The sequence below is a fragment of the Erpetoichthys calabaricus genome, chromosome 3 (assembly GCF_900747795.2).
Source record: "Erpetoichthys calabaricus chromosome 3, fErpCal1.3, whole genome shotgun sequence".
Classification (NCBI taxonomy): Eukaryota; Metazoa; Chordata; class Cladistia; order Polypteriformes; family Polypteridae; genus Erpetoichthys; species Erpetoichthys calabaricus.
In genome coordinates this window covers 118,137,709-118,165,453 of record NC_041396.2, presented here as the reverse complement: position 1 = coordinate 118,165,453, position 27,745 = coordinate 118,137,709, and the positions used below count along the sequence as shown (strand labels likewise).

Genomic DNA, 27,745 nt, shown 5'->3' with positions numbered 1-27,745 from the left:
AATCACTTTAGGTATTTGTATATACATCTTTCCATGGATTAGCTAACTCTAGAATTTTTAACCAAAGTACTATGAAAAATGCATCACTTCCACATAAGCTGAATGTGAAAATATAAAACTGAATCAGTTCTGGAAAACCTAACATCAGTTTTTTTTTTTTTTTCCTTTTTTATATATTGAAGTAAAAATACCTACCTTACTTTTTGATGTGGGTCGCGTTTGGGGTTATCATCCGTTACTGTGGAAGCTTATGGAAAAATGCTTCTCAGAAGTATTGCCCTTTTACGATGTTGCCTGCTGCTGCCTATGCAACTTTGTGTGCAAGCCTGTGCTCTGTTTTGTGCGCTGTGCACTGTTTGGTGGTGTAGTTGCTAGTGTTCATATTGCAAATCTTCAGGAAGCTCTATAATGAAAATCATTAGGGTTCATTCTAAGGTGAGTTTACTGTCCTGTATATTGCTCACTGAGCTTGATAGCACTGATTGAGATGCCCTTGAATTCTTTTTATTTCAAGGAAGATTAGGCTGGAGTCAGCGTGTGAAATTTATTGTGTTTAGAGTATGCCTTTGAAGGACTGATAATGTTTTTTCAAATTCAAGAATCAAGTGTGTTTAAAAGGACTGTTTTGAGTATTTCATGTGCAACTCTAGACCCAAAAGCAACACTGTGTTTATTAGATTGGACAGCTTGGGGTTTGGGGATCTCCTTTGAGGTCCGAGCAGGAGATGCTAGTATGTAGCTATGTACTGCCGGTACACCGCAGTGAAAAATGGAATAGAGCTGGTATGTCTTACTAGTAGAGCCGACTTCAAGGCCTGATCATCAGTAAAAAGATGCAGACTCATTGTCCCTAATTAAGAAATTGCTTGGCCACTGGTTCAGAATGTGCGCAGTTAAAAGATGCTGCCAGTTTTTTTCCATATTGTATTACTTTGGAGTGTCGTCATGGAGATATATTTACGTGTGTCCTCAAAATCTTATATGAGATCTCTTATAATATTTATCATATAGAACATCTGTTCTAGTTTGAAGTTGGCACTGCCATGATAAATTCTTTATTAATATAGTTATGTATTTTATACACTTTGGTGACTGTTGGGTTAATTCAGTTATTAGAAAAAAATGGGCACATGATGAATGAGAACTCTTCCATTATCTGCGTAATTGAATTGGGAAATGAGTTACTATAAAAAAAATTACTTCACATAAGATTCTACTAAGGTGTACACCACCTCTTACTGTCATTACTTTCTATGTAGGGATTTCAGGGAATTTTTCATATGCTCGAAGTGAGTAACATTTAAAAAAAAATATTTAGGTCTACCCCGTAGATAAGCTAAACATATTTTTTTTGGGTCTGTTTTGGATCCTAAAATTCTATGCTTTTTCATGAGTATATGTGGTAGATAAGAAATGCCCACATATTTCTGTACAAATATGTTCTGCTCTCATTTCATGATTGAGATCTAATGTGATATTGAAATAATTATCAGAGAAGTGGTGCATCAAATTAAGACCTTATTAATCACGTTCAAATGATATTAATCAGGAAAAGGGGTAGAGTTTACAAATCTAAGGATGAAGAATGATTGGAAAACTATATTCTTCAAATTGCTTGATTAGAAACTGGTACAATACAGTCATGGCTGAAATAATTTGCACCCCTGGAATTTTCCCAGAAAATGCACAATTTCTCCCAGAAAATTGTTGCAATTACAAATGTTCTGGCATACACATGTTTATTTCCTTTATGTGCATTGGAGCAACACAAAAAAAACAGAGAAAAAAAGCCAAATCTGACATCATTTCACACAAAACTCAAAAACCAGGCTGTACATAATTATTGGCACCCTCAACTTAATATTTGGTGGCATGCCTTTTGGAAAAAAATAACTGAAATCAAGCGCTTCCTATAACCATCAACAAGCTTGTTACACCTCTCAACTGGAATTTCCGACCACTCTTCTTTTGCAATCTGCTCAAAGTCTCTCAGATTTGAAGGGCGCCTTCTCCCAAAAGCAATTTTGAGATCTTTCCATAAGTGTTCAATCGGATTTAGATCCGGATTCATTGCTGGCCACTTCATAACTCACCAGCGCTTTGTCTTCAACCATTTCTGAGTGCTTTTAGAGGTATATTTGGGGTCATTGTCCTGCTGGAACACACATGGCCTCTGATGCAGACCCAGCTTTCTGACACTGGGCCCTACATTGCTCCCCAGTATCTTTTGGTGGTCTTCAGATTTCATGATGCCTTGCACACAGTCAAGGTATCCAGTGCCAGAAGCAGCAAAACATCCCCAAAACATCTTAGAACCTCCACCATGTTTGACTGTAGGTACTGTGTTCTTTTCTTCTCCGTTTTCTGTAAACAGTAGAATGATGAGCTTTACCAAAAAGCTCTACATTGGTCTCATCTGTCCACAAGACATTCGCCCAGAAGGATTTTGGCTTCCTCAAGTACATTTTGGCAAACTCCAGTCTGGCTTTTTTATGTTTCTGTGTTGGTAGTGGGGTCCTCCTGGCTCTCCTGCCATAGCGTTTCATTTCGTTCAGATGTCGACGGATAGTTCAAGCTGACACTGTTGCACCCTGAGTCTGCAGAACAGCTTGAATATGTCTTGAAGTTGATTGGGGCTGTCTATCCACCATTCGGACTATCCTTCGTTGCAGTCTTTTATAAATTTTTCTCTTCCGTCCACGTCCAGGGAGATTAGGTACAGTGCCACATGTTGTGAACTTCTTGATTATGTTGCGCACAGTGGACAAAGGAACATGAAGATCTCTGGAGATGAACTTGTAGCCTTGAGATTGTTGATATTTTTCCACAATTTTTGTTCTCAAGACCTCGGACAATTCTCTGCTCTTCTTTCTGTTCTCCATGCTTAGTGTGGCACACTCAGACACACAACAGAAAGATTGAGTCAACTTTTCTCCATTTTAACTGGCTTCAGGTGTGATTGCTATATTGCCAGCACCTGTTTCTTGCCACAGGTGAGTTCAAACGAGCATCATATGCTTGAAATAAAACGATTTACCCACAATTTTGAAAAGGTGCCAATAATTTTGTCCGGCCCATTTTTGGAGTTCTGTGTGACATGATGTCAGATTTGACTTTTTTCTGTTTTTTTGTGTTGTTCCAATGCACATAAAGGAAAAAAAATATGTGTATACCAAAACATTTGTAATTGCAACAATTTTCTGGGAGAAATAGTGAATTTTCTGGGAAAATTCCAGGGGTGCCAATAATTTTGGCCAAGATTGTATCTGTTAAAACTGCATTAGTCATTATTCTCAATAACTAAAAGTTAATGTCTTCCAAAAGGCAATTCTGTTAACTCCATGCTAAAAATGTAACTAAATCAGATTCAAAGTTTATGCTATTTGTTCATTAGTTTTTAGCTCCTATGTATTCATTTCAGCATTTAAATACCATACTAAAACCTAAGTTGTCACATGAGGGATATGACAAGTGAATATACAATGTATTTTCAGCGGTATGTAATTTATGAAAGTTTAATAAACAGTAGACTAGGATTTTGGTGCTACTTTGTAGAAAATGTGGGATGCAAGTGCTTTATAAAAATATTTTATGGTGTTAAGTTATACCAGCATTTATTTATTGATTCAAGAGTGGTATTTCTTTCAAAGTAATGTTCATGTACAAATTGTAATAGTTGGTACCTAGTTTCCTTTAAATATATATATTTTTTTTAATGAGACACTTTATTAAATTTTCTGTACATTATGTTTACAAATGTATTTGCCTTTTTTCAGGAATATTGTATCAACAGTAAATTTGGGCTGTAAACTAGATTTGAAAACCATAGCACTACGAGCTCGAAATGCTGAATATAACCCTAAGGTAAGAAGGTATAGTGTTAACCTGAAAGTCTTTTTTTTTTCTCCTTTATAATAAAAGTACTGCAAGTATGTAACCTTTCACAAACCTTATTTAGTGGTATTTTTACCATGTTTACTAGTTAACCCCTTATTCCCTAAGGGGTTTTTGGCCTTGCACCTAGGTTTTATACCCAAAAATAAATGGTGCACTGTAAAAAATGAAATCTTAACAAGCCAGACAATCTTGAAAAGAAATAATAGATCTTGTTTTTTTATTTTAAGAATAACTGACTTGAGTAGATTTGTATGTGTAAGATATATAATCTCATTTTTAGAAAATTTAACAAGTTAAACTTTCTCACTATATTGGCTGATAATTTTGCTTGATTCTAATACCTTTTTCTTGTTTTTTATTTATTTTTTCTCATTTTTTCACACTGATTTTTTGCAGTGTGGTAATTAATCTTATTAATAAAGGAGCTGCAAATGACTGAAAAGTATTGTGTATATCGCTCCAAATGTATAAAATAAAGTCTTTATATGAATAAAAACATTTGTTTCACACCAACATCAACTAAATAATATATAAAAAATTGGTGTTTTAGGAATTTCTCTCCAAAAATTAATTTTACAATATTTAACCACAACTTTTTATTTTGTGCGCCAGTATGTCAACTATCATTGTGCTAAGTTTGATTTCATATTCCATAGCATTACAAAGTTACACTGTTTGACACAAGGTGTCCCATTTTGAAAACATTTAAATCTAATCCTAAACAATCTCTTAAAACAAGGTCTGTGGTTGTAGTTGTATTTTAATTTTTTAGAAAATATATATATATATACATACATATACACACACACTGTATATATCACTCTGAAGCAAAAAGTAGACAATTTGTAACTATGTACATATAATTATGTATTCATCCAAACTTTTACTTTCAAAATAATTTTTCATGTCAGTTCTTGAAAACAATTTCTTATTACCACTAGATGCAGAAACATTTTGTACCAGAGATTCTGGTTTGGTACTTTAGTTAATCAAAAAACCGTTTTGCACATTAATGGTAGATTACAAAATGGAAATGGTTCAAAAACTGGTGCATATTGCTTTGTATACAATCACATTCAATACCTATTTGTATTGTCATACTATAGCCTGGTCTTACTGTTAATGTCATTAAGCGTTTTAAGAGTATTAAAAGAATATCACATGGTATACTACACTTGGGAAGTTTGTTTAATAATGTTCTCTACAGCTAATAAAGAATGTTACTATTTTAAAGTCTGTGTTTAAAATAGTGTACACTGGCAACAATGCAGATTGACATGCAGTTTTGACATGTTAAAGAAAACGTCACATCAAATAGACCGATCTAAGTACGAGGTCATTTTTATGAGAACTTCTTTCTATAGGATCCTCAATGTCAGAAACAACCTCTGGAATATGGATGGAATGGCTTATTGGTTTCGGTGTATTGCCCACAGAACTGGTAGTGTGCCACTTTTTCCCCCCCAGTTGACTTGTATCTGGTGGCTAGTGTTCCTGTAAAAAGACGTTTTATGAATCTCTCAGGTCAACATGAAGGAGGCTCAGCGGACATCTAGAGCCCTTCACTAATATTGGCATTAATATTGATATATAAAAACAAAACTGATGGTAAGATTGCATTTTTTGTTCCACTTTATCTTCCTTTTAAAATAGTAAAAAAAAAAAATCTAATTCAAGTATATTCCCATTCATATTTTACACTTTTTAATTCATCTGAGTGAGTTGGAGCACTTAAGTGGTCAGCAATGACTTCTTGTTTCACTGAAGTATAAATATGATATAACAGATTAGCTTGGCATGTTTCTGATCACTGCCCAAAGTATAAAATGAGGAGGTGCCAGTAATTGTGGCACACTCATATTTGAGAAATGTTTTTGCCTTATGTTAAGACTTTTTTCTTTCAGTTCTTACATTATTTAAAGGTTCGATTTTTGTTAATATTTTTGAAGGAAAGACTTTTTTCACGTATTTTTCATTGGTGGCAAAATTTGTGAAAGGCACTCCACAGTTCAAAAAATATTTTTTTTGATTGTTTTTTTTTAAATATTAGTTTTATTTGTATTTTATTTATTTTTGTTTGTGATAGGTCTGTAAAGCATTAAATGCTTAAGACTTATGCTGTTTTCCCTTAAAGATGAATGTAAAAAACGATGCATTTTACCCTCTGGTGACCATGGCATTGTCGATGATGATGAGCAAGTTTAGAGGCGCTTTGCCTTCTATTTCCATTAATAAGTGAATGAAACTAGGTAAATTAAGAAATTTAGAGTGTATACATTTGAATGTGCCAACTATAAAAAAAAATAAATAAATAATAATAATTAGGTGAATTAAGAAAAATTTTAGCTTCTTCCTTTTTTCAAAAGAGGATTTTGAGCTGCAGTGTGCCTGCCCATGAAAGAGGAGTCTTATTCACATGCTAATATGTACAGTGCATCCGGAAAATATTCACAGCGCATCACTTTTTCCACATTTTGTTATGTTACAGCCTTATTCCAAAATGGATTAAATTCATTTTTTTCCTCAGGATCCTACACATAACACCCCATAATGACAACGTGAAAAAAGTTTACTTGAGGTTTTTGCAAATTTATTAAAAATAAAAAAATTGAGAAATCCAATGTACATAAGTATTCACAGCCTTTGCTCAATACTTTGTCGATGCACCTTTGGCAGCAATTACAGCCTCAAGTCTTTTTGAATATGATGCCACAAGCTTGGCACACCTATCCTTGGCCAGTTTCGCCCATTCCTCTGCAGCACCTCTCAAGCTCCTTCAGGTTGGATGGGAAGCGTCAGTGCACAGCCATTTTAAGATCTCTCCAGAGATGTTCAATCGGATTCAAGTCTGGGCTCTGACTGGGCCACTCAAGGACATTCACAGAGTTGTCCTGAAGCCACTCCTTTGATATATTGGCTGTGTGCTTAGGGTCGTTGTCCTGCTGAAAGACGAACCGTCGCCCCAGTCTGAGGTCAAGCGTGCTCTGGAGCAGGTTTTCATCTAGGATGTCTCTGTACATTGCTGCAGTCATCTTTCCCTTTATCCTGACTAGTCTCCCAGTCCCTGCCACTGAAAAACATCCCCACAGCATGATGCTGCCACCACCATGCTTCACTGTAGGGATGGTATTGGACTGGTGATGAGTGGTGCCTGGTTTCCTCCAAACGTGATGCCTGGCATTCACACCGAAAAGTTCAATCTTTGTCTCATCAGACCAGAGAATTTTCTTTCTCATGGTCTGAGAGTCCTTCAGGTGCCTTTTGGCAAACTCCAGGTGGGCTGCCATGTGTCTTTTACTAAGGAGTGGCATCTGTCTAGCCACTCTACCATACAGGCCTGATTGGTGGATTGCTGCAGAGATGGTTGTCCTTCTGGAAGGTTCTCCTCTTTCCACAGAGGACCTCTTGAGCTCTGACAGAGTGACCATCGAGTTCTTGGTCACCTCCCTGACTAAGGCCCTTCCACCCCGATCGCTCAGTTTAGATGGCCGGCCAGCTCTAGGAAGAGGCCTGGTGGTTTCGAACTTCTTCCACTTACGGATGATGGAGGCCACTGTGCTCATTGGGACCTTCAAAGGAGCAGAAATTTTTCTGTAACCTTGCCCAGATTTGTGCCTCGAGACAATCCTGTCTCGGAGGTCTACAGACAATTCCTTTGACTTCATGCTTGATTTGTACTCTGACATGAACTGTCAACTGTAGGACCTTATATAGACAGGTGTGTGCCTTTCCAAATCCTGTCCAATCAACTGAATTTACCACTGGTGGACTCCAATTAAGCTGCAGAAACATCTCAAGGATGATCAGGGGAAACAGGATGCACCTGAGCTCAATTTTGAGCTTCATGGCAAAGGCTGTGAATACTTATGTACATGTGCTTCCTCGTTTTTTTTATTTTTAATAAATTTGCAAAAACCTCAAGTAAACTTTTTTTCACGTTGTCCTTATGGGGTGTTGTGTGTAGAATTCTGAGGAAAAAAATGAATTTAATCCATTTTGGAATAATGCTGTAACATAACAAAATGTGGAAAAAGTGATGCGCTGTGAATACTTTCCGGATGCACTGTAAATTGGTCTTGGCCTCCAAGGAAGAGCATGGCTGTAGCACAGCGTTGGCCAACTTGTGGGCCGCATAGGTAGTTCATGTGGGCTGCACCAGCGTTCCCTGGAAGAACCTTCCCCCATTCTGTTAATTGCACTTGATTTACCAGGGTCGATCAGTGACAATACAGCTGGATTGACTCACCCAGGTGGCACCCTCAACAAACCACTCCACTTTAAAGATCATACTTTGTGGGTTGCAAACAATACTTCAATGGGAAAAACTGGGATGCAACACTGTAAAGGTTGAGAAGCACTGTACAGTATAAAGCCCACTTGATCATTACCCTGGCCTGCTGGTCATTATGCATGAAGAAAGTGCAAGGCTTCTTGGCTAACCTAGTTCATTCCCATTTCCATTTTGCTCAGGAAAAAATGGCATTGCATTCAAACGCCCCCTTCTTCCTATCACATCTTGCTTCGCCAGACTATAGCAATGGTAATCTGTTTTTCCAACAGTTGATTCTACTGGATATGACATATTTTGTTCATTATACTGTCATACTTAGCGCTTATGGTGTAATCAGTGCACTGTGAGCAGCATTTCACCTTTCCACACTAAAACTTTTTCCAGGATTTGGTCAGCTGGCATTGCCTCACTGTCTAACAGAACATACAAGAGTGAAGTGAACAAAGTAATGAAGCTGCAGTCATGATGCTCAAATAAAAGAAGTGTGTCACAACACAAATACTATTTTTATACTGAGATTATGTAACACATGTTGAAAGGCAATTATCTTTTTTTATTTAATTATTGGATTTGTTTATTTTCTTCATACCTTTTAGAGCAATTTGAGTTATAATTTGTTGCTTATCCTGAGAAGAAACTATTGTTATTCTCATGAAAAATGTACAAATCTCTGACTGAATCTTAAATAAGAAATGGGATTGAATTTTTTGTAAATGGTGAAATGTTTTAACTTGAGAAATGCAATAATGGTCATCTGTCTTATTTCACTATTTTAGCGATTTGCGGCTGTTATCATGAGAATTCGAGAACCGAGGACAACAGCACTTATCTTCAGCTCGGGAAAAATGGTGTGTACAGGAGCCAAGAGGTAAATGATACTTAATTTTACATTAAGTTCATTATTAATGTAAATTTTTACTTAAGTGCCACTGCCTTCTTGAGAATAGCAATACAACAGGCAAAAAAGATGACAAGTACAGCAAAGTACAGTATGCATTCTAGTTTGTGAATATTTAAAATAATGTGTAAGTATACTTGCTAGAAGGGAGAAAAGAAACTGTGCAGACACTCTAAATTGTTAATAATGTAAGTTTTTGTGTGCATACAGTTGAGGTCAGAAGTTTACATATATTTAGGGTGAATTCTTTAAAACTCTCTTTATAATCCCACCACAGATCTTGTACTAACAAACAATAAATTTGGCATATTGTTTAAGACCTCTACTTAGTGCAAGGCAAAAGGAATTTTTTCCAACAATGTTCAGAGTATTTAACTTTTTAATAAATATATCACAATTCTACTGGATCAAAAGTTTGCACACACTTTAACTGTGCCTTTAACACTAGAATCCCTGAAGTCCATGAAAAAAGTCGTAATGCTGGGCCACCTTAAATTCCTTCGCAACCTCATCATCAGCGTCTTTGTTTTGCAAATGTTTCGATCTACACTGGCAGCAAGCAGCCTGCTATCCCACCCCACCACCGACTCAGCTGAAGTCAGTCGCAAAGTTCAAGTCTGTTTATCTGAGTGTGAGGTACCTTGAATTGTTTTGGGTAAATAATATGTTTTTATTTGGAATACATACATTTCATGTGTATTGCGTGTTGTCTACAACGATCTGGATAAATGTAGGATGACAGGAAATGCAAGGCAAGAAATGTTGAATACATAACTAAAACAGAAACTTTTTTTATGTTCTACTAATAATTGGCAAAATGCTGACGTGAAGTGTATAATGTGTGAAGATTGATGTCCAAATATAAATAAACACTTTAAAAAAAGTAACAAAACAAGTGTGTTTCTATTCAAGAATATAACCAAAGAAAAAGAAACTATTCAATTTACATGTTGCTCTCAATGAGTAAACACCCAAGCCCAAATATCATTTGATAGAAAGTCAACTGTCTGCTTAGCTGGTGTAGAGGTAAGAACTTCTGCCATGTAAGTAAAAGGTTGCGAGTTCTAGCCTGGGCTCTCCTCATTTTGAGTAGTGAGCTGCTATTATTATTACTATAATATAATAAAAACATACATTTGATTTGAGTCTGTAACACCCGTGGTAAATTTTTTCTACTTGTAAAAGTTAACGCTTGTTTTTTTATTATTCAGTTTTATTCTTTCAGTGATGTTCACGTGGTACAGCAAACTTGCCTTTCCCTCTCTGAGTTGATGGCGTTTATCTCCATTCTGCAGCTGTCTATTAGCCAGAGAAAGCGATGTGAAGAGGTTGTCTGTTGTTACAGTTCTGCCTTTGTCCAGAAAGTGTTCCATAAGCTTTATGACCACAGTCTCAGAAAGTCTTTCTCCCGTGGGATGACTGGGATCTTTTTGTCAGTATGTTTATGTCAGTCAAACATGGGAATCTCTGCAGTCTACTTGTGACTTTACGCTCTAGGAAGATAAGTAAATATATATATATAGGTAAACAACATTTGATGTAGCTTTTATATAAGTAACATATAAATGTTCTTTGTATAAAGACCATCATAAAACATAATCAGAAACAGAAATTTGCATGATACCTTGATGAGCTCTGTAGGTCCTGCTGTTTCGTTGAAGGACATTTGTGTGCAAGATTCACTGGCAGAATGACTCTCAACCTCCAAACGGTGCCATCTTTCGCCTTTACACCTGGTTCAGTCATTTTGTTCTTATATGTGACTGAACATTTCGTGTGGGGAGAGCTTCTGTCCTCTTTCTCTGATGTAGAACCCTCATCCTCCTCTTGAGTTCACCTCTGTTATACCACATCTTTATTTGAAAAATAACAGTGTCAGATCAGGGGGAGCGTGAACGTGACTGACAGAATAAAACTGAATAATAAAAAAAAAAAAAAAAGTAAATCTTTACAAGTACCATAAGTTTACCCTGGCTGTTACAGACTCAAATCAAATATACAGTATCTCACAAAAGTGAGTACACCCCTCACATTTTTGTAAATATTTTATTATATCTTTTCATTGGACAACACTGAAGATATGATACTTTGGTACAATGTAAAGTATTCAGTGTACAGCTTGTATAACAGTGTAAATTTGCTGTCCCCTCAAAATATCTCAACACACAGCCATTAATGTCTAAACCACTAGCAACAAAAGTGAGTACACCCCTAAGTGAAAAATGTCCAAATTGTGCCCAAAGTGTCAATATTTTGTGTGGCCACCATTATTTTCCAGCACTGCCTTAACTCTCTTGGGCATGGAGTTCACTAAAGCTTCGCAGGTTGCCACTGGAATCCTCTTCCACTCCTCCATGACGACATGCCCCACAGATGCTCAATAGGGTTTAGGTCTGGAGACATGCCTGGCCGATCCAGCACCTTTACCCTCAGTTTATTTAGGAAGTCCGTGGTCGTCTTGGAGGTGTGTTTGGGGTCGTTATCATGTTGGAATACTGCCCTGTGGCCCAGTTTCCGAAGGGAGGGGGAATCGTGCTCTGCTTCAGTATGTCACAGTACATGTTGGCATTCATGGTTCCCTCAATGAATTGTAGCTTCCCAGTGCTGGCAGCATTCATCCGACCATAGGACATGGTTCCAGTAATCCATGTCCTTAGTCTGCTTGTCTTTAGCAAACGGTTTGCGAGCTTTCTTGTGCATCATCTTTAGAAGAGGCTTCCTTCTGGGATGACAGCCATGCAGACCAATTTGATGCAGTGTGCGGCATATGGTCTGAGCACTGACAGGCTGACCCCCACCCCTTCAACCTCTGCAGCAATGCTGGCAGTACTCATACGTCTGTTTTCAAAAGACAACCTCTGGATATGATTCTGAGCACGTGCATTCAACTTCTTTTTGTCGACCATCGCGAGGCCTGTTCTGAGTGGAACCTACCCTGTTAAACTGCTGTATGGTCTTGGCCACTGTGCTGCAGCTCAGTTTCAGGGTGTTGGCAATCTTCTTACAGCCTAGGCCATCTTTATGTAGAGCAACAATTCTTTTTTTTCAAATTCTCAGAGTGTTCTTTGCCATGAGGTGCCATGTTGAACTTTCAGTGACCAGTATGAGAGAGTGTGAGAGCGATAACACCAAATTTAACGCACCTGCTCCCCATTCACACCTGAGACCTTGTAACACTAATGAGTCACATGACACCGGGGAGAGAAAATGGGTAATTGGGCTCAATTTGGACATTTTTCACTTGGTAGTGTACTCACTTTTGTTGCCAGCGGTTTAGACATTAATGGCTGTGTGAGTTATTTTGAGGGGACAGCAAATTTACATTGTTATACAAGCTGTACACTGACAACTTTACATTGTAACAAAGTGTCATATCTTCAGTGTTGTCCCATGAAAAGATATAATAATATTTACAAAAATGTGAGAAGCGTACTCACTTTTGTGAGATACTGTATGTTTTTATTCTATAATAGTAACAATAAGAGCAGTTCACTACTCATAACAATAAGAGCAGGAATGACCCGGAGTTGAACCCACAACCTCTTGATTTTGAGATAGCAGTTCTTACATCTGCACCAGCTAAGTGGACGTGTCAGCATTGTACCCTAACCCAATTTGTTTTTCTTTGGTTATATTCTTGAATAAAAGCGCATTTGTTTTGTTATACCTTTTTTGAAAGTGTTTATTTGATATTCGGACTTCAGTCTTCACACATTATACAGTTCACATCAGCATCTTGCCAATTATTACTAGAACATGAAAAAAGTTTGTTTTAGTTATGTGTTCAACATTTCTTGCCTCACATTTTCTGTCATCCTACATTTATCCAGATCGTTGTAGAAATGGAACACAGATGAAATGTATGTACAGTAATCCCTCCTCCATCGCGGGGGTTGCATTCCAGAGCCACCCGCGAAATAAGAAAATCCGCGAAGTAGAAACCATATGTTTATATGGTTATTTTTATATTGTCATGCTTGGGTCACAGATTTACGCAGAAACACAGGAGGTAGTAGAGAGACAGGAACGTTATTCAAACACTGCAAACAAACATTTGTCTCTTTTTCAAAAGTTTAAACTGTGCTCCATGACAAGGCAGAGATGACAGTTCCGTCTCACAATTAAAAGAATGCAAACATATCTTCCTCTTCAAAGGAGTGCGTGTCAGGAGCACAGAATGTCACATAGATAGGGAAAACAATCTCTAGCAAACAAATCAATGGTGCTGTTTGGCTTTTAAGTATGCGAAGCACCGCGGCACAAAGCTGTTGAAGGCGGCAGCTCACACCCCCTCCGTCAGGAGCAGACAAAGAGAGAGAGATAGAGAGAGACAGAGTTTGTTTTTCAAGCACAAATCAATACGAGCTTTTAAGTATGTGAAGCACTGTGCAGCATGTCGTTTCAGGAAGCAGCTGCACAAAAGATAGCAACGTGAAGATAATCTTTCAGCATTTTTAGATGAGCATCCGTATCGTCTAGGTGTGCGAACAGCCCCCCTGCTCAATCCCCCTACGTCAGGATCAGAGAAAGTCAGCGAAAGAGAAACAGAAAAGTAAGCTGGGTAGCTTCTCAGCCATCTGCCAATAGCGTCCCTTGTATGAAATCAACTGGGCAAACCAACTGAGGAAGCATGTACCAGAAATTAAAAGACCCATTGTCCGCAGAAACCCACGAAGCAGCGAAAAATCCGCGATATATATTTAAATATGCTTACATATAAAATCCGCAATGGAGTGAAGCCGCGAAAGGCGAAGCGCGATATAGCGAGGGATTACTGTATTCCAAATAACGTATTATTTACTCTATACAATTCAAGGCACCTCACACCCAGATAAACAGCTTGAGGTGTTGAGAACTTCAGTTGTGTCAGTGGGGGATGGGATAGCTTGCTGCTTGTGCTGATTGACACATTTGCAAAATAAAGACTCTGATGAAGAGGTGCAAAGGAATTTAAGGTGGCCCGGCATTACGACTTTTTCCATAGGGGTCAGGGATTCCAGTGTTAAACAGCTTGAAAAATTCCAGAAAATGGATGTAGAGAAAAGCCAAGCACAATGACACCTTTTATTGGCTAACTAGAAAGATTACAAGATTCAGGCAAGATCTTTCCTGAAGAAGGGGCCTGAGTTGCCTCGAAAGCTTGCATATTGTAATCTTTCTACTTAGCCAATAAAAGGTGTCATTTTGCTTGGCTTTTCTCTACATTCATAATGGCTAACACGGTACAACACCCTAGTACTACAGAAAATGGATGTAAACTTCTGACTTCAGCTGTATGTCTGCTCTGCAATAGACTGCTTTTTAGTACAGGGTTGGTTCCTTCCATTTGTTGATGGCAGATGAGAAGGGCTCCATCTCCATATAATCCTTGTAAGAAAATGGATTTTAATAATGTTTTTTTTTTTGTTTGTTTGTTTCTTTTAGCTTTTTAAAATCTAGCTTCTTATCATCTGAAGCAATTGTAACAAACATTACTAGTCTGGATGGGTGTTCATCTGTTAGAATGAAAGGCTCTGTTGTGAAAAAAATCCAACTCTTAAAGCTGCGGACATTTGTGTACAATAACTTTTGATAGTGAAAGTTTCATTGTTCGTTGTCTTTTTTTTTTTTTTTTTTTTTTTTTTTTTATATAACCGGTGATGATGTCATAATTTGCTTTGTTCTGATCACGGCAACCTTTCCCAATGAACTTTCAAAGTGATTATGTATTTATTTGACTACCCTTGCACACACCTTTTGTCAGTTAACAGCTTGTATTCTCCCCACAAGCTGCCTGAGACAGATGGAATGTGGTTGAGGAGAGTTGGCAGTTACAGAATTCAAGCTTGTTTATTTGATCGATTAGTGCAGGAGTACCCAATCTCCGCCTTGAAGGGCCACAGTAGCTGAAGATTTTTCCTACAGATAATTTCTAAATTAATAGTCGTTTCCTGCTGTGATAGCAACTAGTGTTGGGCGGTATACCGGTTCTTACCGAAAATCGTTTTTTATTTTTGTTATGATATGGATTTTTGTTATACCGCAACACCGGTTTAAATTGCCTAAACGACGTTCGGAACGTGACGCAGCGGGAAACTGTTCACGTGGGGACCTTTTTCACTGCTACACCGCTAATCACAGCGGTGTTGCACGGGGGCTCTTTTTCACTGCTACACCGCTAAATAGGTAGTGGTAGTGTAGGTATTGCACTCTGAAAATGGACAGAGAACATTCCGAATCTGTAGCAGACGATAAAGTTGAACATGATGACACAGAATAACATTTGCCGAAAAAAAGGAGTCGCGTCTGTTATCTGGAGATGCTTTGGTTTTAAAAGGTCAGATGTGGACCATTATGTTCAAATGTGTAAATACTGTTTCTATACTACTGGATAATACTGCAAGCCAAGTTGTACTTGTTTTATTTGTTTTCAATACTGTGTAATGTACCTGGGTACTGTGTAATAGTGTGACGACATTTCTACTTTATTCTCGCCGTTTATGTCAAGATTAAAGACACGTTGACTTAATTCTCGTAATTTGCCATTAAAGTAGAACATCGTAAAATGAATATTTAATTTACTAGATTTTCTCAAACCCTGTCATAAGTTACATAGCAACATTAAATGCTTTGTGTTAAGTGTTCCCCGAGCCATGTTAAATCGAGTACGTGCTTCTTAAACTGACTTCCTCTTGTACTGAGGAGGCACAAGCAGCGATCGCCGCACAGAATACATTCACTTCATGATATTCCTGCTCTCAGAACATTTAGAATGCTAAGATAAATACTTGATATCATTTTCATGATGAAATGCATTAAAGCATGTATTAATCATGGAGGTTACACTTCTGCCTCGCAGCAAAGGGGTCCTGGGTGTTCCCTGCTTTGAATTTGCATTTGTTTCTGGTGGGTTTACTCGGCGTGCTTCAGTTTCCTTTCATGTAGGATGTGGGATTTTGAATTCTGTGTTCGTGTCTCCGACCACCAGATCACAAACCCAACATTTACACAATATTTAAGTTAAACCTGTGCGATACCCATTCATACATCCAGTTTTTTGGAGCCTCGTCACACCTACCATAAAGGTCTCTACACTGAACGTACACCTGGGGACCCCTTACTGCCAGGGAGCAGCACTACTGCCTCACTACCGTGCTTGTTTAATACCTGCTTTAATGCATTTCATCATGAAAATGATATCAAGTATTTATCTTAGCATTCTAAATTTTTAGAGAGCAGGAATACCATGAAATGAATGGATTCTGTGCGGTGATTGCTGCCTCCTCTTAGTGTGGAGGAAGTTAGTTTAAGAAGCATAGTGATTAACAACTGGGTCGGGGAACACAACACAAAGCATTTAATGTGCTGCATTAACTTATGACGGGGTTTGAGAAAATCGAGTAAATTAAACATTGATTTTAGGATGAAGTTTAGTTTATGGCATTCTACTTTTATTATGAAGTAAACTATGAAAATAAAGTGGAAATGTCGACTTTAATCTTGACATAAGCGTCAAAATTAAAGTGGAAATGTTGAAAATAAAGTCAGCATGTCGACTTTATTCTTGACATATACCGGTAGTTTGTTTTTTTTCTTCCCTCTTTACTGTATTTTTTTTTTCTTCACCGTGGCCCTAATGCACTTCCGTAGGGCTATACCACAAATAGCATTATACAGTAAATGCAAGTTGCAGTTATTTTATTTATGTATAGCAAAATACCCGCGCTTCGCAGCGGAGAAGTAGTGTGTTAAAGAGGTTATGAAAAAAAAAAAAGGAAACATTTTAAAAATAACGTAGCATGATTGTCAATGTAATTGTGTTGTCATTGTTATGAGTGTTGCTGTCTTTTATATATACATATATATATATATATACATATATATATATAATATATATATAAAATATACACACACACACACACACATCTACATATATATATATATATACATATACACATCTACATATATATATATATATATATATTTGCAGTTGGAGATCCACAAAGGGAGAAAAAACGAATCACGTATCATAAAATAGTTTTATTCCTGAGCTTTCAACCCCATCAGGGGTCTTCATCAGAGGATAATGCTTAGACTTACAAGAATCAAAGGCAATATATAGCAGCACATTCAGGGGGGGGTGGGTGGAGGTGACTAAGTCCATATGATCAAAAGGGGGGGGGGGGTTATCGTTAAATTAATGCTCAGCTGTATACATAGGACAAACGTCAAAAAGAATTTCAACACGTGTACAGGAACATCGCAACGCTGTCAGAAGAAAGGACGCACTATCTTTGATATATGCACATACTAAATCGACAGGACACACATTCAACTGGGACAACGTGAAAGTAAAATGTAAGGCCAGTACAAAAAGCGCCAGAGAGTTGGCCGAGTCTTGGCTATCAAATGAAAATGCCATCAACAGACACTTGGACATAAACCCAGCATATGCCAACTTAAGAAGGACATATGCACTTTAATTTAACGATAAACCCCCCCCCCCCCCTTTTTGATCATACGGACTTAGTCACCTCCACCCACCCCCCCCTGAATGTGCTGCTATATATTGCCTTTGATTCTTGTAAGTCTAAGCATTATCCTCTGATGAAGACCCCTGATAGGGGTTGAAAGCTCAGGAATAAAACTATTTTATGATACGTGATTCGTTTTTTCTCCCTTTGTGGATCTCCAACTGCAAATATGCAAACCGTATCACAGACCTTCTCTTCCATATATATGTATATATATATATATATATATAATATATATATATATATAATATACACACATGTGAACATATATATATATACACACATATATATATATATATATATTCATTCATTCATTCATTCATTCATTTTCCAACCCGCTGAATCCAAACACAGGGTCACGGGGGTCTGCTGGAGCCAATCCCAGCCAACATAGGGCACAAGGCAGGAACCAATCCCGGGCAGGGTGCCAACCCACCGCAGTATATACATACATATATATATATATATATATCTATATATATATATATATATATATATATATATATATATATATATATATACATACACACACACACAGACACATATATATATACATAAATATTTACATATCTACATATATACACCTACATATATATACACATACATACATACATACATAGATAGATTGACACATATGTGTATATATAGATATATATTTATATATAAATATATATATGTAATTGTGTTATTGTTATGAGTGTTGCTGTCATATATAGCAAAATACCCGCGCTTCGCAGCGGCGAAGTAGTGTGTTAAAGTGGTTATGTAAATATATATATATATATATATATATATATCTACATATACACATATCTACATATACACATATCTACATATACACATATCTACATATACAAATTTACATATCTACATATATGTATATATATACTGTATATATACATATCTACTTATTGGCTCCTGTATTTAGGATATAGCGGGTTGGATAATGGATGGATGGACATCTGTATGCATAGCCCTATTTGCCCGTTTTCGTTTTTTTTCTTTCTTCAGTAATATTTCAGCAAACCTGGAGCTTGTCAGTTCAAATCCTGGTACTGACACCACTGTGTGACCCTGAGGAAATCACTTCACCTGCCTGTGCTGCAAAAAACAAAAGTAATGTAACAAATTGTACCTCAGATGTTGCAACTTGCTGGAATAAAGGCATAAGTCAAATAGATAAATATGTATTATACACATAGGAACTATTCATTTACTTTCAGTTAAGTCATCTGCAGCAAACCTTTATAAATGAGGGTTTCTCATTTTTAGATTCATTGATGTTTTCTCTTGGAGAGCTTTTTTAATTTCATTGAAAATTAAAGCAGCAGTTGCCAAAATATGTAGCTTTCTTATTAATTTTTCAACATTGTGTAAAATAAATTTATAAAATAACATAAAAGGTTTAAATACTGGTTATCCTTTTACACTAAAATATTACTAAAGAGATACAAAAAAAGTAAAATGGATATGTTCTTTTTCTTTAAGGAGATTAAATATTACTGAAGAAAGAAAAAAAAAAATTAAACAGCCAAATGGAGCTATGCATATGAACTTAAAAGGTTTAAATAAAACAGAAATATATATTTTATTTTTACTTGCTTAACTTGTGGAAGGTGTATCCTGTAGCAAAGGCCTAACTTTTTTCGTGAAAGCCCGTTTCAGTCAATAAGTCTTAAAAAAAGGTGTAAAGATATTGACAATAAGCTAAGCAAACCCAGGAAGACATGGAATCGTTTAAATCAAGTATCATTACATCTTCCTTTCTTAAAGAGAAGTAAGTCAGTACTTATAAGCTTACATATTTATATATAGACATACATATATATATATAATCTATATCCGAAGCCGTGCAAGCACACTCTTGAGAATGCAACGTATAGTTGTACAGAAGAAAAGCAATCTTGCCTCAAATGAATGGCAACCTTTTGTAGGTCTATGAACTTAATTTAAACTTTAGGTTTACACGGTGCTTTCTTTCCGAAGTACCTGCACTCATGAATATGTCTGTATGTGTCAGTCGGTCAAATCCACGCGCTTCGCACCGGCGAAGTACCGCTTTTAAATTTTTATTAAGAAGAAAACAAAACCTTTTTAAATTGAGGGAAAATATACTAATAACAGTTTGTTAAGGATCTGTTTTTTTGTGAAGCTGCCTTCACTCGAGTGATCACTTCGACCTGACTTGGTGGCCAACTATAAGCGCTACCTGGTAGGTAACCACCCATACAATCAGATTGTGAATCAGACTACGAATGCCGTGAATGTAATTACCCCGATCTACATGTTGTCAAATAAACGAACCACACGCCGTGGCGCAATTTTAGGGGCTTTGCCTGTAGCGCTGACGTCCGAGGTTCGATTCCCGTAAGGGAGTGAAGTGAGTGGCTAGTTACCTACCAGGTAACGCTTATTGTTGGCCAGCAAGTGAGGTAACATCAGCCACGGTGCCTTCAGTTGTGAGAAGCAGATCATAGAATGGTTGAAAATAGTTTACTGTCAAATAATGCAAAGAGTACGCGACACGTCTTTCCCCCTTATTCTTGGCTCATCAGGCGTACACACTCACTGCACTTGCTTACAGTAATCGAACCTCGGACGTCAGCACTAGAGGGGCTTCGCAGCGGTGAAGTATTGCTTTTAAATTTTAATTAAGAACAAAAGAAAACCTCAGAGGTTCGATTCCCATAAGGGAGTGAAGTGAGTGGCTGGTTACCTACCAGGTAACGCTTATGGTTGGCCAGCAAGTGACGTAACATCAGCCACGGTGCCTTCAGTTGTGAGAAGCAGATCATAGAATGATTGAAAATAGTTTTGCATTTACCTTTTTAGTAAAAGGCGAGCTTTTAAGCCTGAGAAATCACCCCGTAAATGCACACGTTTAATTGCACGTGTTAATATGTATGCTTACACAGTATTAAAAGACACTCAAAAATTAACATCATTTACCTTCGTTCCCGCGTTTGACTCATGCTGTAAATCTCTTCCTTGTTTTTAGTTCACGTGATTATGTAGGAGGCGTGATGACGCGATACGTGACTCTGCCTCCTCCATTAGAGTATATGGACAAAAAACATGTTCCAGTTATGACCATTACGCGTAGAATTTCGAAATGAAACCTGCCTAACTTTTGTAAGTAAGCTGTAAGGAATGAGCCTGCCAAATTTCAGCCTTCCACCTACACAGGAAGTTCGAGAATTAGTGATGAGTCAGTCAGTCAGTGAGGGCTTTGCCTTTTATTAATATGTATAGATATAGCTTAGCTTGAAGCAAGGTCCATATTAATGCAGTTTGCCTAAATGATGGTACAGTTGGTAAGGATGTCATCACAAAGTTGCACTTGTTTTATTTTATTTTATTTTAATTTGGTGAATACTGTGTTAAGCACCTGGGCTTTAAATCTTGAAGTAATAGTGCAGCTATCAGTAATACAGTGATCCCTCGCTATATCGCGCTTCACCTTTCGCGGCTTCACTCCATCGCGGATTTTATATGTAAGCATATTTAAATATATATCGCAGATTTTTTGCTGGTTTGTGGATTTCTGCGGACAATGGGTCTTTTAATTTCTGGTACATGCTTCCTCAGTTGGTTTGCCCAGTTGATTTCATACAAGGGACGCTATTGGCAGATGGCTGAGAAGCTAGATTGCTTACTTTTCTCTCTCTCTTGCGCTGACTATCTGTGATCCTGACGTAGGGGGATTGAGCAGGGGGGCTGTTCGCACACCTAGACGATACGGACGCTCGTCTAAAAATGCTGAAAGATTATCTTCACATTGCTATCTTTTGTGCAGCTGCTTCCTGAAACGACATGCTGCACAGTGCTTCGCATACTTAAAAGCTCGAAGGGCACGTATTGATTTTTGACTGAAAAACAAACTGTCTCTCTCTCTCTCTCCCTCTCCCTCTCCCTGCTCCTTGCTCCTGACGGAGGGGGTGTGAGCTGCTGCCTTCAACAGCTTTGTGCCGCGGTGCTTCGCATACTTAAAAGCCAAACAGCACCATTGATTTGTTTGCTAGAGATTGTTTTCCCTATCTATGTGACATTCTGTGCTCCTGACACGCACTCCTTTGAAGAGGAAGATATGTTTGCATTCTTTTAATTGTGAGACAGAACTTTCATCTCTGTCTTGTCATGGAGCACAGTTTAAACTTTTGAAAAAGAGACAAATGTTTGTTTGCAGTGTTTGAATAACGTTCCTGTCTCTCTACAAAATCCTGTGTTTCTGCGCAAATCTGTCACCCAAGCATGACAATATAAAAATAACCATATAAACATATGGTTTCTACTTCGCGGATTTTCTTATTTCGCGGGTGGCTCTGGAACGCAACCCCCGCGATGGAGGAGGGATTACTGTAATACTATTATTTATTTTATTGTTATCATTTATTAGTTTAAATATTATGCAGTTTATTGATGGTAAAGTTGTTGAAAAAGTCACTTTAAGGTGTCAGTGGACAGAGATGGTTAACATTAACAAAGTGTAGTTGGTTCACAAAAAATATTTACTGTTTATTACTTTTCTAAGACATGTTCAGTGCAATACAACTTTTGACAAGCACCTCTGGATATTTTCCTAAGTCTAAATGCCTCTTTGGATCGTTGAAAATATGTTGTCAAAATTATTTAAGTTTTTGCAAAATTTGTTCAATAAAAAGGTTCTATATTTTGACTGCAACTGGTCATGCAATGTGATTCCTTCTCTTCATTAGTGTCACCCCCTTGAAAACTATCACTTTATGGGGACATGCAAACCTGTATTAATACTTGTGTGCACATTAAAATGTTTTTTGTACAATGTACAATTCTCATAACAGTGGAATAGGTTATTCTTAGCCAGTCTACTGCAGTAATTGCAGTGGCAAATGTGGTTAACATTCACTCATGCATGGGGGGAAAAAAAATACCATCCAATACCGTGAAACCGGGATAATTTAGAAAAATACCGTGATATAGAATTTTGGTCATACCGCCCACCCCTAATAGCAACAAAAATAAACTGGAATGACTGGAATAAAAACATTAAGTTGTTGTGATACTCCAGATCTGAGACTGCAGACCCTGGCTGAATATATCAAAAGCAACTAAACACTAACTGCAGCAGAGTGCTAAATGACAAATTGAAAGTGCTTGTATCCTGCAGGCAATGAATATTTCTGGTTTGGTAATTTCCAAACTTATCACAGATGAGGTGAGATCTGGTTGTGTTTGTGTGTGTGTGTGTGTGTGTGTATATGTGTGTTTTTGTTTCCCCTCCCACTCTCAAGTGGAGATATGCTACGAAGGCAGTGAAAAATCTGTCCCCCTGCTGTTGGTGCTGGTGCATGTTCTGCTTTTGTGAAGGGAATGTCAAAATTCCTTTTTGAAGGCTTCTTTTTTTGTCCAAAATAAGTTGGAGCATTCTCTTTTTGCTCTTTTAGTTGGTGCCTTGGGCATGAGAGACATATTTTTGATTTTGTAAAAATAAAATCTGTTGTGCAATTAAATGTAAACTAAATCATTGAACACTAGAACAAAGTGAAATTTATTGACAACCAAAAGGCAAAAATGCCATTTGGAATATAATCCATTATATGAAGACAACATTATATAATTAGTGCTCTCTATAATGTTTGGGACAAAGACAATTTTTTTTTTTTATCTTGATTTACCCCACTCCTCCACAGTTGAAAATTACAAATCAAGCAATTCAGAAGTGATTAAAATGCACATTGTAGATTTTAAGGGTATTTGCATACATTTTAGTTACACCATGTAGAAATTTCAGGGCAGTTTATTGTTTGGGACAATTGGCGTCACAGGTGTTTGTGATTACTCGGGTGTGTTTCATTGCTTCATTAGTACAGCCTTAAGATACCTAGGCTTGCTTCTACCCTTTGGAGTCTATGGTTGCTATCGTTCAACATGAGTGCAAGAACTGTGTCAATGAAAGTCCATGAAGCCATTATGAGGCTGTAAAACAAGAATAAAACCATTAGCAACATCTGCAAAACCTTAGGATTACCTAAATTAGCTGCTGGAAAAATCATTAAGAAGAACTAACACACTGGTTAGGTTAGTTATCGGAAAGGGACTGGTAGGCCAAGGAAAACCTCCCCAGCTGATGATAGAAGAATCCTCACTATGGTAAAGAAAAAGCCCTAAATGCTTGTCTGACAGATCAAAAACATCAGGAGGCAGATATGGATGTGTCAGAGACAACTATCCTCAGATGACTTCATGAACAAAAATACATACGCCACACTGCAAGATACAAACTACAAATTAGCCACAATAACAACTGCCTGATTACAGTCTGCGAAAAGTACTTCAAAGAGTTCTGGAAAAAGGCTTTGTGGACAGACAAGATGAAGATGAACCTGTATGAGAGTGATGGCAAGAGCAAAGTATGGAGACGTAAAGGAATTGTCCATGACCCAAAACATACCACCTCATCTGTTAAACATGGAGAGATGACATTCAATGTGCAATGTACACTTTAATCAAGTTTGAATTGTTTTATTTTTTTTTTAACAAAAAAAAAAAAATTTTAAACTAAATCAAGGAAAAATGTGGCCTTGTCCTAAACATTATGTAGGGCATTGTACATGCTTTGTAGTAGATGCTGGGAAGAGACTGCTACCAGTAATTTCAGTCTTTATAATCTTAATTGAATTCATGTTTTAAATCATTTTTACAATTCATTCATTACCTGCACTAGCATTTTCATGATTAAAAGGGTCAGAAAACTGTCTTTGCAATAATGACTAAATGGCAATAGTCAGTCATAGCAGGGTACATGCACAAAAAAACCCACAACCTTGCTACAAAAACCTCCTCACACTAGGCCAATCTGGAATCTTTAGCTACTCCAGACTGTATGTATTTGGGATGTGGAAGGAAAATGAGTATTGGAAAGAAAATCCACTGTCTATTAGAACATTTGTACATAGCCAATTAGGTGACCTTCATATTTGTCATCTGTGATATCTCACCTTGCTATTTTCTGCTCAGAAGTTTGAGAGAACCCGTGCTTTTGATTTGCCACAAAATTTGGTTTAAGTCCCATTCTCTTCATGAATGTGAACACCCATTGAGCATGCATCATATTTCTTTAAATTCAGTGTAACTACAAAGATGATAGTTTTGTTTATTTTTTTTTAAAGTTGAAATAGGTGAAAAGTCAATTTTATTTTGTCACTACTTGGCAAGTTTAAATTTGGGTATCATGTTTTTTTCCAAATTGTCCTTCTAGAGGTCTCCTCTTCGATGGGCATTCGTGTAGAATGTGAGTGTAGAATTAAAAGCCTCTGAATTTGGGCCTAGTTATCAGGAACTATGACCAGCACTAACCCCTGCAAATGTTTGCAATCTACAGTTGAATAAATGATTATCCCCAAGTTTTGGCTTTATTTTACTTTAACAAATTTGAATTAGATTTCTAAAAATAATTAAATTACTACTTTTATGATGCTTGGTAATCTTTCATATTTTAAGACAATAAGACATCATAGTGAGAAATGACAAACAGGAAACCATGCTCAGTGCAGACTTCATTAAAAATATATATACAGTATATTACTTACTAGAGGAAAAAATTGGAACATGTTTTTTTAAATTTTCTTTCTACAAAAACAGTCTGCAGTTGTTTCAGTTTCACATCAGTTGTTACCAGTTGTTACCAATTGTTTTGTTGCAGTTTTCCAGAAACAAAATTAACTTCTGCAAGTTGATAACTTGCATTGCAAAGTTCCCTGCTACTATTGTTATATGTTGTAGTTGAATATATACTTGTCTTAATTAGCATATAAAAAATAATGTCAAAAGAATTACAGTAATCCCTCCTCGATTGCGGGGGTTGCGTTCCAGAACCCCCCGCTAAAGGTGAAAATCCGCGAAGTAGAAAACATTTGTTTATATGGTTATTTTTATATTGTCATGCTTGGGTCACAGATTTGCACAGAAACACAGGAGGTTGTAGAGAGACAGGAACTTTATTCAAACACTGCAAACAAACATTTGTCTCTTTTTCAAAAGTTTAAACTGTGCTCCATGACAAGACAGAGATGACAGTTCCGTCTCACAATTAAAAGAATGCAAACATATCTTCCTCTTCAAAGGAGTGTGCGTCAGGAGCAGAGAATGTCAGAGAGAGAGGGAAAAGCAAACAAAGCAATAGGGCTGTTTGGCTTTTAAGTATGTGAAGCATCACGGCACAAAGAAGTTGAAGGCAGCAGCTCACACCCCCTCCGTCAGGAGCAGAGAATGTCAGAGAGAGAGAGAGACAGATAAAAACAAACAATCAAAAATCAATACGTGCCTTTCGAGCTTTTAAGTATGCGAAGCACCGTGCAGCAAGTCACTTCATTAAGCAGCTGCACAGAAGGGACCAACGTGAAGGTAATCTTTCAGCATTTTTAGACGAGCGTCCGTATCGTCTAGGAGTGCAAAAACCCCCCCTGCTCACACCCCCTCCGTCAGAAGCAGAGAATGTCAGAGCAAGAGAGAGAGAGAGAGAGAGAGAGAGAAAAGTAAGTTGGGTAGCTTCTCAGCCATCTGCCAATAGCGTCCCTTGTATGAAATCAACTGGGCAAACCAACTGAGGAAGCATGTACCAGAAATTAAAAGACCCATTGTCCGCAGAAATCCGTGAACCAGCAAAAAATCTGCGATTATATATTTAAATATGCTTACATATAAAATCCACGATAGAGTGAAGCTGCGAAAGGCGAAGCGCGATATAGCTAGGGATTACTGTATTAAATATTTTAGTCATTAATTCATAAAGGATATTAAGTTTAATATTTGGAGATTTTTATTCAGTACTTAAGTTTAGCATTTTATGCAACTTTGTTTACAAACAAAAAACAAACAAAAAAACTGAAAAACACTGGGTAGTGTTGGTGTTGTAATAGCTGAATGTGGGCTTTAATGCCTATGGTGGAGGAAGATTTGGCTAAAGAAATTTTAAAATGTATGTTGAAATTCTTGCAGGTAGTGTAGCACTCCAACTTTATTCTGAGTTTTCTATTTAATTTCCATTAACCTAATTTCAGTTTAATTTTTTGTCATATTTCTGTAATTGACATTTGTTGTCATATTTTCTTGCAGTGAAGAACAATCACGTTTGGCAGCTAGAAAATATGCAAGAGTTGTCCAGAAATTAGGATTTCCAGCTAAATTTCTGGATTTTAAGATTCAAAACATGGTTGGCAGCTGCGATGTCAAGTTCCCAATCAGACTAGAAGGGCTGGTTCTAACCCACCAACAGTTTAGTAGGTAAGTTCAGAAAACAACAAGTATATAATGAATGAAATTGGCATTGTCTTAAGTATGGATTAACAAATAATTGTGGCAAAAGCTTCATAATCATTTATAATTTAGAAAAATAGGACTGCCTCAAGACGGAATAATTTGTTGTCCTCTGCTATATACTCCTTTTAATATTTTACAGTGTATTGTTAATTTAGTTTTCCTCCATACATGCTCAACCCTTTGGCATTTTTTTCTTAAGATCAGACACCAGATGAGCATTCCAAGGCATTGTAGTTCTGGAGTTCTTCATTTCTTTTTTTTCCAGCGACACTGTGTTGCTGCAGCTCACACATTAGTATTAAAATATTTTACCTTACTGATAACACTGCTGGCTTGCCTAGAGCAAGCACTAAATTCAGATTGATTATTCATAATATTAGGAAAAAAGTAGTTGCAGATGCATAAAAGTAACTTTTCTGTTAATAATATGCTCCTTTTTAGTTCTAGTTACAAGTAGTTCTACATCAAATAAAATGCAGAAATGGTCAGATAAATCAATTTCCATGACATGCCTCACGTCAACGTTTAATCCTTTTGAAGTTACTAAATCCATCGTGTGTCTGCCTTTATGTGTAGGTAGGCTGACATGCTGGATGTTAATAGACTCTTCCCAGCTGAAGGCATTTTTCGGCAATTTCTGCCTGAGAGCAGAACAACATAGTAAAGCCTTATTATGCAATAAAGAAAGGATGGTCATTTTTTTCACTAAAACGTGACATACAACTTTTGAAATGTGATAGAAATTGTGTTTGTGTCAAAGAAAACGTTCCTTTACTCAAAAACTGATGCCAAAATAGGAAAAAAAAACTTAGGCAGGAGCTGTGGTTTTTCCAAAGTTTTGTTATAAAA

At 37.1% G+C, this 27,745-nt stretch overlaps 1 protein-coding gene across 1 annotated transcript in view; it reads left to right on the top strand.

Moving 5' to 3' along the window:
- Positions 1-27,745, top strand: part of tbp (TATA box binding protein) — an 83,294-nt gene that overhangs the window by 26,844 nt on the left and 28,705 nt on the right. Inside the window, exons 4-6 of the mRNA XM_028797308.1 lie at positions 3,777-3,864; positions 8,965-9,056; positions 26,693-26,860. Of these exons, the coding sequence (XP_028653141.1) occupies positions 3,777-3,864; positions 8,965-9,056; positions 26,693-26,860 (348 nt within the window). The remainder of the gene's footprint in view (positions 1-3,776; positions 3,865-8,964; positions 9,057-26,692; positions 26,861-27,745) is intronic.